Source organism: Ctenopharyngodon idella, chromosome 7, assembly GCF_019924925.1.
Source record: "Ctenopharyngodon idella isolate HZGC_01 chromosome 7, HZGC01, whole genome shotgun sequence".
Classification (NCBI taxonomy): domain Eukaryota; kingdom Metazoa; phylum Chordata; class Actinopteri; order Cypriniformes; family Xenocyprididae; genus Ctenopharyngodon; species Ctenopharyngodon idella.
Genome location: NC_067226.1, coordinates 23,140,059 through 23,153,824, shown reverse-complemented (window position 1 = coordinate 23,153,824; position 13,766 = coordinate 23,140,059). Strand labels below are relative to the sequence as shown.

Here is a 13,766-nt window from a genome sequence, read left to right as displayed (position 1 = left end):
CCACTGCTGTGGACAGAACGTAAAAGTAATTTTATAAAACGGATAGTTCCAGCCCTTGATTCTGATTGGTTGAGCCGCGTTCGAAGACATCGTAAATTACTCTACAAACATACACCTGTGACCTCATTACATCAGTATTACTGTGCCAATGTCTGTGTTGCTGCGGTTCCATGTATTGTGTATTTCACAAAAAGTAGCTGTTGTTTATTATTTATAAAAAAATATATAAATACAACACTGCTATGACCGCTTCACCCAACGGTTCTGTGTATCACTACACAACACCCTTAGCAATCTTAGCAACGTAAACATATGTTTGTTATCATTGATATTGTTCATTGAAGCTTACTGTATTATGTAGAAGAGTATGAGAGAGATATCGAGTGACCGAGTGTATTACCTGCATTCAGATTTAGCATTTTCCTTCAGGTCAGTCCTATGTTCACAATAAAAAATCTGTTTAAATGTCCGATGTATTATCCAGTCCTTTTAACAGTTAAGGGGTTTTCCTGTGACTGACAGCGCTAGTCAAAGCATTTGTCATTTGCGTCTTGTTCCGTGTTCACAAGTTTCAATATAAAAGTCTTTGCGACTGACTGACACACTCATAAAGACAATCTTCACCGCCATCTAATGGCGTAATAAATGTAACTTCTGTTGCTGGTCACGGTCAGGGACTATTTTTTTTTCCAGCGAAAGGAAGGCTTTTAGTGATTTTACTTCACAAAAGTTGCATTGAAACATATTTTTTGGCTTTAATATTTGTATTGTGTGGTAACCGTTTTATAAAAGCAATAAGCCCCGTGAAGCCATGGTTTACAATGAATTTATAACAGCTAACAACGCCCCTTAGCTTTTATATATTCACTGGAAACCACGGCTTCTTGGGGCTTATTGCTTTATTTACCTGTTCAAGGTGTGATGTCAGACAGTCTGAGATGTTGTTGCTAGGGGTTTGCGTCTTGCTTCGGACTTGACTGACAGATAGCTTTCTGACACTTGCTAACCACTATTCACTAATTTTTTTCTTTTAATTATTCTCCAGACTGTTAAAATAAAATATGAGGAGTTTATGTCAGTAGTTGCATATTCATAACGGTGACCACACAGTCTGTTTACAAAAATGATCGAGAACCACATACTGTATCATATGGCTCTCTCAGTTATTGCTGGTATGTCAATTGAATTAAAACTGAACCCCCCAGTTGCCACGTAGGCTGTTAGGTCAAAAAAAAAAACAACAACACGGAAGGTCCTCGAGGGAGCTTTGTGGAATATGTGGAGTGGGTGCTGGTGCAGTGTTGGTACCTGTTCACAATCTGCCCTGCAGAGGAGGACAACACCAGCCCCGACTCCACCATGGACCCTGTGACCAGCCAACCTTCAGCCACACCCACAACGGACCATCAGCCAGAGCCCAATGCAGATTCAGAGCTTGCGCCTGCTATGAAACCAGAGTAAACAGCAGAGGCCAATTACGTCCTGGAGTCCGAGCCCATCACAGAGTCTAACCAGTTGTGTGAGCCGGCACCAACATCCATCACAGAGGGTGTGTCAGTAGAGTTCCATGGCGTGGATTGGAGCCCTGCCCATTCTCCTGTCACTAAGGTGCATTCACTGAGCTCGGTCCCCAAGGAATTGTTGTTTGATGATCTGGATTGTGTCATGTCCCAAGGTCTCCAGTCTCTGCTAGTCTTAGTCTGGTAGTTGCAACATCTTTTACAATTATCTTTTATAACAAGATTTTGTCCAAATGTATTAAACAAAAGGAAAAACTGTCGATGGTTTAAAGAAATTAATGTATTACATTTCAAGATATTTTAAAATGTTTGCAGCATGCTTTAAAAACATATGCTACTCGTATAAAATTGCATTTGAGAAAAAAAAAAGTCGCATATACGTTGCATTTTATGATTACATTCATAAATCATGTAAAATACCGGTAAATGAAGCAAAATGTTTACAAACATTATAAACACTATAAAACTATAAGCTATTTTAGTTCCAATCACTCCACAACAAATCCTCTAAAGTTAACAGTATTCAGGCTATGTAAATGTTGTTAAAAGGCTGTAGCACAGACTGGAGACAGGCAGATGAAGAAAGTTTAAACACAATATTTAATAAGTCCACAAATAAACACAGAGAGTAGCTGCAAACACATATAACGTAATAGCAGATTGGACACTGAACTTAGGAAAAGGTGGAACTTAAGTACACATCCATGCAAGGCTAATTAATTAAACACAACTGAACCAAACAAACTCTTAATGACGGTGACCTTGGTAACAAAGGAGGGGCTGGAAAATCAAACAAAGGGAAACAGGAAACTAATGAAAACAAACTAAAAGTCCATGAACTGAAAACAAACTGAACCTAATGGTGACAAACGTAAAGCCACAACGAATTAATTTAAAGTGAAACAGAAGCCTACCTCTCATTCGGCACAAATCCAAATGTTTCCATATTCGCAACATATTAGGATGCTAAAGTATTATTTATTATGTAGCTAAACTATCGACGTAAAACATATAACAGCACAGTGAATTGGTCACACTAAATGGCACAGACTGTATTACAGACTATTTAAATTAAGCAGTGTGACTTTCTATATATTTGGTTGACTGTATTTTATTTTGATAATGAACAGGCTGCAATGTCAAGTTAACAATGCTGGAATATGTTGTGTGTGCGCGTGAGGCACCGGCGCGATCACTGGATTTTTTTCCCCTTCTAAGAGAGGAAACTGTTACTCCGTAATTTATTGTCATGCAGATAGAAGCAAGACATCATTCAAAACCGTAAATCTTTTGTAAAAAGGCATTTCACTCACCTTAGATGCGCAAACGTCACATTTGCAAAGGCCGTACTATTTGAATTCGTGATTGGCTGACTGCCAAATTAAAATATTAAACAGAACGATAAAATAACTTTATTAACCGGTTAATGGGTATTTAAAAAAAGAAAATTTGCTTTCTACTTTCAATGGATGAACAAAAACAAATGAGAGAATATTAAAAATGTCTTCATTTGTGTTCAGAAGATGAACAAAAGTCTTATGTGTTTGGAATGACATGACGGTAAGTAAATGATTACAGAATTTAACATTACTGTATAAAAGCAATATTACACTCACAATCAAGCTGTTGCTCTGAATATCAGTACAGCTGTGATCAAGGGCATAGTTTTGATTTGAATATTGGGGGTGGATGGGAGGGTGTTGTTTGTTTATTTTTGCAAAAATGGTCTTTTGTAAAATGAGGCAATAATTGCAGGTCCATTGATGGTTCCTCAGTATGCTTAGGCCAATGTTGACTCTTTTTTTTTTCTTTTTCAGTAATCTATAGCATTTGTTATGGAAAAAAAGCATCCTACACATTTAGAAACTAGCTACAACATGCCACAGTTTTAATATAAATCTATAGTGCAAATCCATTCTCTTAACAGATTATCTATTATAAATTCTAAAACAAGTTAATCAAAATTGACCACAATAAATAGGCCTATAAAATGTGATCAATTCTAGTAAAGGTGGTCATAAAAAAGCTTTCTAATTAATGTTGGTGCAAGATGATGTTTTCCTCCTCTTTTCATCAGTTTTTTTTTTTAGTTTATGTGGCTGTTTTAGATCATGTTTGACTTTCTCCATAGAGTTTTTAAAGTGGTTTATTCTCAATAGAATTCAAATGGGTCACACATTTTATCATCAGCTTCACTACAGGAACGGCTCGCGCAAATCTTATCACACTTTTGGAGCATATGATGATACCCTGGCTATGATTACCTGCTGATAGTTGCAACAGTGTCAGACTGCTTAAAACATTATATATACTTTACAATTTTTAATCAAGTTAGGGCAAATATTTTTGCCTTTTTGCAGTTCTATTGGTAGATGAATAGTTGCCATTGACAAATAGATTTGACTCTATTTTTACTGTTAAATCAAACCAATAAAAGTCAGAAAATGTAGGAAAGAATTAAATTAATTTTACTTTTCAAAGATTGCAATTCTACAGCTTTTCCTTTTCTAACTTTTGTCATCCATTTAATTTATTAATTTTTAAATGGCCACATCACCAATCCTAGGAAGTCAATGTTGATTCCTTACCAGAACTTTGCTTCATTCCATCTTATCCCAAAACAGGATGTGAGAATCTATTTCCTTCCTGCTCTATTGTGTCTCACAAATATACAGGGAAGGTGAAAAAAACAAAAAAACAAACTCAGTTGTTCTCCTTCTAAGTAAACAGTTAATGTTCTGCAAAGCCTGAAGATCCATGTTTATAGGCAAAGCAAAGAACCATGTTAAAAAAATACGATAAAACATTTCATCAGCTCCATTCATCTCAAACCAGTCAATGTGCACTTGTACCTCCTCTTTTGTTTTTTCCTGGAAGAACTGGTCAGAAATTTTAGTTCTCAAACATGTGAAAAGTCTATAAAAAACCAAATATTTAATGTACCATATTTTCATTTTTTTTTTTTTTAAATGAAATGCTAACTTTCTTTCTTTCTTTCTCTCTCTTTTTTTTTTTTTTGGTCCCAATGCCTTTTTAAGACACTAAAGACTCACAAGCTGCTCTTATCTTTGTGAAAGTCCAATGCATATCATCAGTATTAATATTTTCAAATGGAACACCTTACAGATGAGAGACAATCCAAGGTCAGGCTCCCATGAACTTACATTACAGGTCTTACTTGATGCCATTTATTATTAATTTTTTAATGACTGAAATTTAAAATTACATTCACTGATGTTCCCTTCAGCAATTGTTTTTAAAGGAAACAGACTGCAGTACCTCACATAAACTTCCTTTCAACCCATTTAGCAATTTAGCAAAGGTGTTTTCATAATAGTTTGAAATGCATCCTCTTGTGTTGCCAGATTTTTATCAGAGAACTTAATCATGTCCTTCAAAGGAAACACCTTATGGTCATGAGGCTGCCAAGTGCTCATTTCCTATTTAGTTGATATTACTGGTCCAATATTCATGGCCTCCAGCTTTCGGAGTGTTTTTGTGGACCCTGAGCCAAATTTGCTTCTGTTTAGCAGATGCAAAATCTATCCCATGAATGCACTGTTAATATTTCCTTTTTTTGTCTGTCTGGAAACTCAAACCAATAACCAATATCACTTTCATAATTAAAATTTAGTGGGAAAATTTAAATTTTTTTCTCAGGGCAAAAATCTGCTCAATATTAGTTTAAGTGCATTACAGAAATGCTTTTATGGCGAAGGTACCAAAGAAGTCCACAATCATATGCTGTTCATTCCTAGTCAAAAAACTCACACAAGCTGTTGACAAGACTGAATTTCATGCACAATTTTATTGAACAGTAATATAAAATACCTTTTCATAGTTGCGAGTGCATGCGTCATCTGCCAACAGTTTGAAAGTTAAATTATAAAAGCAAGGCTTCATTTTGTGTAGTGAATTACTTGGGCACTTAAGCATTTGTTAAAAAAAAACATTGATGGAGTTTGTTTTTTGTAAAGTATTTAGCAATAATAAACTGATATACAAAGCAGAATTAATTATAATAATAATAATAATATGCAAATTACACTTTTGTCTGTGGCAACTTTACAAAAAAAAAAAAAAGAAAGAAAAAAAAAAGAAAAAAGAAAAAAGAAAGAAAAAAAAATCTAAACCTAACAGCTATCATGCATTGAATTTGACATAGCACAAACTTAGTTCACGTGAACACCTAAACATGCTAATTCAGACTACTGGTCTACATGCAAGCGTTTGTTTAAAACCATGATTCCTCATCCATATTAATAGTAGATGCTTTGATTACAAAACAAGTTAAAGGCCTGAAGCTTTTCCAAGTGTTATAGCTAAGAATGGCGGTACATTTCCAGGACTTGTCCACTAAGGTCACTACAGGTAAAAACAGGCCTTGGCAGCTAAGGTAATTCAATATTCTTAGTTAAGTCTTATAAAACATGCATAGGCAGATGCTTTCTATTAATCACCTTTTTCTTTCTTACTTTCCTTCTCATTCTTTCTTTTTTCTTCTTTTTTTATTTTTTTATTTTTTTTTACAGAACATAGGTGCTTTATATATTTTTTTTGTTTGATCTCAATGTTTGAAAAGCAGGGGAGAAAAAAAAAAAAAAAATATTCACAGAACTTCCAGCAAGCCACAATAAGTCTACCCCCAGCCCACCCAAATGAAAACAAAGACATATATGCAAATAATAAATGTAAATTCCAGTTTTTAACTCCAAGAAAATCCATATTCAGCAAGCTAGCTTGCAATTACACAGAAAGTAGGATCCAAGCACACACCAAAGAAACCTGAGGTAAGCATAATCTGTACAAAACCATAAAACGTTCCATTTTTGGCATTATAACAATGTTGCAACATTCTTTTAAGACTGCCTAATTTACTATAGAGCTAGTTTATAAGAGTAGCAAAAAAGGTATCAATAAATAATCCTTACTTAGTTTGTACACCCTTTTTATGTTAAAAACTTTTTTTTTATGTTCTGTCCATTTTTAGTGCTGTATTTTTGTAAACGTACAATATTTAGTAAGAAGTTACACACACAAAAAAGAGAAACAAACAAAAATCTTATATCCAGTAAGTAAAGGCCTTTTCACATAAGATCTCTCAGACGCCTGCAGTAATTCTTTATGCCGAAACCCAGATAATCCTCCCTCCCGCGACAACTTTTCATAGTTTTTATGCCCCCCCCTCCCCCCCCCCCCCCCCCCAAAAAAAAGAAAGAAAGAAAAAAAAAAAGAAATTAAAGGCATATCCAAAGAGTGTCACTCTGAATTATGTTTGAAATGCTGCTCTCCCCCTCACCTCCTCTCTCCTTTATCTCTCTTGTCCTTCTTCCTTTTTCCTTTCCTCTAACTCCAACTTTCCTCTACACTCCAACTCCTTTCTTTCCCTCCATCAAATATGGCATGGAAAAAGATAGGGAGGGGCTTAATCGCTGCGGCGACCATGTGGGAACGATGCAGAATCACTGGATATTGCCGCTGCCACTGCTGGCCTTGCCCTCTGTGCCGTTGGTTTCGGACGACAAAGCCTTATTGAGAGAGTTGAGGCTGGCGTCACAGGGCATGGCATCTCGGCGGGGTGGCATTCGTTCATTGATGCGGTCCAGCCCTTTGGCCTCCTCGAAACTGCTGATCTTGTGCTGAGGTGAGAAACCTTTGATTGCTGTAGTAGAAAAGAAGAAAGATGGTTTAACAAGTATCTGCTCTAAATTCACACAGTACTTATAATAATATATTTGTAATACGTAAGCCAATGACACAAAGTTTCACTCAAGCCAAGTTGCACTTTTCTTACAAATTCTTTACAAAAAAAGATTTAGAAGTGTGATATTTTATAACTTTACTTCAACAATCAATATACATTGTGCACATGAATAATCATGAATCATATATACACACACAGTCTATGTCACATAGACAGACCAATATTTAGAAAAAGCAACACTTCTTGCAAAGTACTTTAAAAGGTGTTATTATATATAAGATATATGAAAAGAAAACAAAATATCCACACTGGTCACCAATCGTAGGACTACTGGGGCAGTGCTGGGTGGTCTCGGTTCTGGAGGGCCTTCGAATGAAGTAGCATTCTTTGTATCACTCAATGAGGCACTGCGAACGTTTTCAAGGTATCCTGCACAAACCTGAGCATTCTCTGGCTATCTAGAACAGAGTTTCCCACCACGCTCAAAAACAAAATTTCAAGGAGGATGTATAAATGAAAAGCTAGAGGATGAAATCATCTGAGTAACCAAATAAAAATCTTGATAAGACAAAAAAAAAAAAAAAAAATAATGACATAATATGTAAATAAATGACTGACTTACCAAATATACACTAACAAGGAAACTTGGCGCTAAGCTAACATCTCGGGTTATGACTAAAACCCCGGTTCCCTGAGTAGGGAACGAGACGCTACATCAATGTTGATGCTATAGGAACTTTTCTGTGTGACCAGTCTCTGAAGCACATATGAAATCAAGCCAATTCTATTGACTGCCAGAAGTCATATGACGTAAAACGGCTTATAGTTGCCTGACTATAAAATGCTAACTGCAGTGAACGTCATCAGCTTCTGACTGGCTGATAGATGACACACAGGCATGCAGGAAGTATGGTAACGAGACGCAGAGTGTCGTTCACTACTCAGGGAACCGTGGTTATAGTCATAACCAGAGAAATTCCCTTTTGAGGGAATGCAACACTGCGTCAGAATGTTGATGCTATGGGAATGTCAATACCCACTAAGCCATACTGAAAGGATGCCTGCTCTTAAGAATTTACATCGTTTGCACACAAACTTAAGGAGCAAGAACCTGAGAGCCCGTAGAACTCATATTGAGGCAGTAAAACTTTATAAATGTGTGAAGGGAGGACCATAGTGTTGCATCACAAATATCTTTTAAAGACACCTCAGATAGTAAAGCTTTAGAAGAGGCCACGCCCCGAGTAGACTGGGTTCTAATGACTAGGGGTGAAGGTATTCCATACACCTCATAAGCCTCAGAAATAGCCCTCACAGTGGTGGACATAAATACAAAGGGGCCGAAAAGGACATAAAAGATTCAACCTCTCCTGATCTGCAGATTGAAAAAATGGAGGACAGAAGGCCTGAAGGACCACTGATCATGGAACTGAGGATGGAACCTTTAGAACATAAATAGGCCTAGTATGTAGAATAGCTTTGACTCCACACGGAGCAAACTCTAAGCAGGAGGAGGTAACTGACAGGGCCTGCAAATCCCCTACTCTCTTTAGCAAATTAATGGTTAGGAGAAAACAACTGTAAGAGTCAGAACTTTCTCAGAGGCTGACTCAAATGGTGCCATGGCCAGACCTTCCAGGTCAACAGCAAGGTCCCAAGAAGTGACTCTGGACTGGCAAAAAGGCCTAAGACATTTTGCTCCTCTCAGAAAACAAGACACCAAAGGATGCCTCCCCAGGGATGCACCAACAATGGGTATGTGGCTAGCTGAAATGGCCGCCAGATACACCTTAATTGTAGATGGGGTCAACTCAGAAAATCAGTCTTGCAAAAACTCCATCGCTGAACCAAGAGGGCAGTTAACTGGGTCCAGGTGATGCTCTCTGCACCACAAGGAAAACAGCCTCCACTTGAAGGAGTACAGTTTCCTAATGGATGGAGCCCTAGCGCTTAGGATGGGCTCAGCAACCTCAGTTGAAACATTAATACCTAGGAGTTGGTCCCCCTAAGGGGGCAGACACATAGTCTCCATATCTTGGGTCCGGGGTGACAAATTATGCCCCCTGTCTGAGACAGAAGATCCCTCCAGACTGGAATCTCTCATGGAGGGCCATCCAGGAGAGATATTAGGTCAGAAAACCAAACTCAGGCCAGCCATAACAGGGCTATGAATATTAAGTTAATCCCATCCTGGTGTACCCGTTTTAGGACTCCAGGAGCAGAGCGATCTGGGAAAATGCATAAAGGCATAGCCTCGGGCAAGTCTGCACCATGGCATCCAGTCCCAAGGCCCAGATCCGAGCAGCCGTCTGGCCGACCCCAGCCTGTGAGGGAAGCATCACGGGACCTTGGGCCAAGAACCAAGGTTTCTTCCTCATCACAAGGGAATGTAAGTATTTGCACATAACCCTGATGATGCAGATGGGTTGCCCCTCTGGGAAAACCCCTTTGTCTTGAGCCACCACTGTAATGATCTCATATATAAAATGTCCAAAGAAATCATGTTAACGCATCTGCTGTTGAGTCCTAACAGTCTCTGAAACTGTTTGACAGTGACGGCTTGGCTCAGCCTGCAACCCCCCATCCTTCTTGGGAACTAGGAAGTACCGGCTGTAATAGCCTGATTTCGGGAAGAGGAACAATTTCTATGGCCTCTTTCAACAAAAACGCCTCTTAGTTTTGCCTTGTTCTCAGGCAGATACTGGGTAACTAGCCTGATGGAAACTGCTGCATCCTGAAACACTGAAGGTGGCGGGGTTAGAAGATAGATTTCCAGAGGGAACTGAGAGTGATCGGGCACACTGAGACTTGGCGTGGGCCAACCACTCTCGAGGGGACCAGCCCCCGAAGCCCTGAGCATGGTGACATCAGATTTTCTTCCCAGCAGTTCTCAGAGCGGAAATGACTCTGGCCCTGTATTGGAGGACTGCAGCAGAGAGCGTTGTCTCGACCCCCAGGCTCTCTAAGGGGTTGTTTCACCCCCTCTGGGCCCAATTACCTTGCTTACATCCAGTTCTTTTAGCAGGTTAGAAAGAGGAAGCGTTCATCTAATTTAATATTTAATATGGCCAGTCAAGACTCAATTCTAGCCACAGCTCAAGTTACAACCTCCAATAACTCCTCATAAGCGGGGAGAGGGATGGCGATTCTTCTAAATCCCCTGCCTTGATGCTGACCACATCCAAACTTGTTCAGATCAGAAGAAACTGTCAGGTGGGATCAGAAGAAACTGAGCTAAGCACACATAGCGCTTCCTGAAGACAAAGAAGCTGATGATGTTCAATGCAGGCACCATTTTGTAGTTATGCGACGTGCCATTTCATGTCATTTGACTACTGGCAGCCAATAGAATCAGTGTGATTTCACACGTTCTTCAGAAACCGGTCAAGCAGAAGCGTTTCCATAAAGTCCCAACATTCTGACGCAGCGTTGAGTTCCACTGAAAGGGAACCACGTTACACCTGTTGAAAAATATGCAGCAAACTACAAAGAAATACAAAGATCAAATTGGTTTTTGTGAATTGTATAACTCTCCAGTTATTTAGCAGAGGCTCTCCTATGTACAATGAACAAGATTTGTGTTGCTGCATAGCACAGGGCAGACACAGGTTATTAACGGTGAAGAAACACAGGACACAACACAGTCACAGAGTAACCACAAGGAGAAAAAAATTATGGATGAGAGTATCAACACAGTTGGCACCTCTTCCTCTAGAAGAAATGTTCAAGAACAACCACAGAACACTTAGGCTGTAAATAGCAGTTACAAACCTGCTATTTAGCAAGCAGCTGACATTGTTCTTGCTTTTTTATTCTTTTTAACTGAGGGAGACCCACAAATGTGTGAGTGTTTTGAGTCTAGAGCTAATGTTCAGCAATTTAAATGGAAAATTTGTGCAAGAACAAAGGACAACTACATCAGCTCATTGTTTTAAAGAGGTCCAGACAGTTTTAGGGTTATAAAAATAAAATTTTGCAGTGAGACTTGTGAATAGGCCATCATGGTGTTTGTGCCACATATAAGCACTCTGTGTTTGCAGAATATATATTCTTATTGTAAATACACCAATATTGTCTATTGGAACGTATTTTGAAATATAACTATTGTGCTTTCAATCTGATGCAGTGTTACCGTAATTTGTCTGATCACAGCTTTATCAACAAAACCTGTGTCGTCCACAACAGTTTGATCCCCTTTAAAACAATCATAGTTTTTTTTTTTGTGTTTCATCTTTTCTTTTCCTACTTCTGCTCAGCACACTAACAGTACAGTGTAATCTGGCCAAACACCCAACACACTACACAAGCTACATTGACATGGATGAACCCAGTGGAACCCTTTATCTGTTGCACAGATGCAACAGAAAGAGGGGAAGGGGCTGTAGACCTATTTACCTTTATCTGCCTCTATAGCCTCAATAGTAGCTGAAGAGAAGAAGAGGGGGGATTTCAAAACGAGTGAGAGAGGTGAGCAGAACAGGTTACATTTGTCCAGTCAGATGAACAGCAAAAGAGCCCAAATGGACACACAACATTATTATAAATACACTAGGCCCACTACAAGGCCAGGACGTAGGGAAATAAGAGGGTAGAGAGAGAAAGCAGGACGAATGATGGGTAGTTAGTTGCAGATGAGGCAATGTGACACATAGAGATTTGACTCTCACTATGAGAGATGAGTTTGGGAGAATTGGAAATTAATGAGGAAGCCAAAGTACATCAGACTATGGTCAGTCAAAGCAATCAAAGGGATATGAATGAGATCAATGATTGTGTCTTCCATTGCTTTGGTTTAAAATTTGTATAATGAACCAGGAGAACTACATTTCATTATTGTGAATGGCAACACCAAAGCAAGGGGGAGTGACCCAAAAGCTGGGTTCAAGGGTTTTTAACAGCAACTTGTAAGACTGATTTTGTGTTTTTTGGTAAAAACAATGGCTTTCTTTGAAGTTGTGTCAGCTTACAGATTCAGAAAAACCACCATCCTTGCTTTGTTTATGATTATTTTCAACTTACCTCCATCTACATTCAACTTACAATTATCACAAGTAATCATATAAAACCACAAGAATACACTGAAAAAAGTTCAGAACAGCACACACACACACACATTAAAGCTAAATGCTAAAGACATCAGCTGTGATGGAGGCACAACATTGCAGTAAAAGCACAATGATGTCCATGTATAGACAAAAGCGGGGCATCTGTTGTGATTCTACCAATGCTGTAGCAGAACATCGCTGACATCACTCTGTCTCTGGCATGTTCCCATACCATCTAGCCACATGCAAACATGGCCACTCATATCAAATTTGGGTAACATGTTGTATAGTTTTTAAAATCTAAATCTAAAGGAAAGCATAAGCAGTGAAATTACTGTATAGAATCAAGTGTTTCCGAGTAAAGTAATAGACAGAACATGCCAGTACGACGAGAGCAAGTTTGATTTCTGCCTTGATTTGTGAAAGACAAGACCAATTATTAAATTATCCTTATTTCATTCACATCTTGTCAGTTTTGTGTATTCTGTGTAAATGGGCATGATGTTACTGATATAAGTTAAGCCTTAATGAAGAATCACTTGACAGTGTGCTAAAAATTACATAATTATTCATGCCTCTGTGTAATGATGACAAAACAGCATTTAAAAATGTATTTTGTGTATTTTAGGTCCATTCTTCCCTTTCTGATTCACTATGTCCAGCATCACACAGCAATACTGTCATTTATTTAAATAATTACAAGGAGACCCCACTAAATCAAAAGCAGTTTTGTGTTTTTAGTTCATATCTGTTAGAATGTCTATATGTTAGTGCACTCCAAAAAGTGGAAAAGTTCATTTTAAAAATAATAATTTAACACTTATAAATTTGTCCTCTTCCTCTAATACCACCTGCAATGACTATAGATATTAGCAAATCATGTTTTTTTTTATTAATTTTTTTTTTGGGGGGGTCGGTAAGGTCTTTCTTTTAATGTCAAGACTGCATTTATTTGACTAAAAATACAGTAAAAACAGTAATATTGTGAAATATTATTACTATTTGAGACAACTGGTCTCATGACATGAGAAACAAATTGAATTCATTAACTAATTTCATTTTAATTGTGTGGCCTTTAAGAGTCTTGTTATTCTTATAAAGCAATCAATAAGTCTAAATGTGCTAGTTTTGCTCTTATGTTAATTGCAGCCATATTCTCTGATCTTTAAGAGATCATCAATCTTTAGGATTCCTTATTGATATCTTGTCCACCAAAAGCGGTGTTAAATCTGGACGCAGTGAATCTAAGGTTAAAATTATACTGAGAACATGTTCCTTGAATCATGATTCTATATTGTACGAAAGCATTTGTGTTGATTGACTTGGGGCTCCTTTGAATAAATGGTGGAAAAGAGTGAAACTATGTTTCTTAAGAACAGATGATCTGAATTATACTTGCACAACTGATTATACCTGCGGTTTCTAGGGAGACAGGAGAATGAAGAAGAGACAATATTTGAAAAAGATTGGAAAGACAGAGAGAGAGAGAGAGAGAGA

General features: G+C 38.0%; 1 protein-coding gene across 4 annotated transcripts in view; it reads right to left on the bottom strand.

The window, feature by feature from the left end:
* Window positions 1–5,309: 5,309 nt before the first annotated feature.
* The window catches only part of LOC127515598 (protein phosphatase 3 catalytic subunit alpha), a 110,553-nt gene continuing 102,096 nt past the window's right edge, over window positions 5,310–13,766 (bottom strand). For 2 of the 4 annotated variants that reach the window (XM_051899432.1, XM_051899433.1), the window contains 2 exons: window positions 11,620–11,649; window positions 5,310–7,182 (listed from right to left, as the gene is read on the bottom strand). In XM_051899432.1, coding sequence (XP_051755392.1) covers window positions 6,983–7,182; window positions 11,620–11,649 — 230 coding nt within the window. In that variant the 3' untranslated portion in view covers window positions 5,310–6,982. The remainder of the gene's footprint in view (window positions 7,183–11,619; window positions 11,650–13,766) is intronic. The other 2 variants (XM_051899434.1, XM_051899435.1) reach the window with 1 other exon arrangement.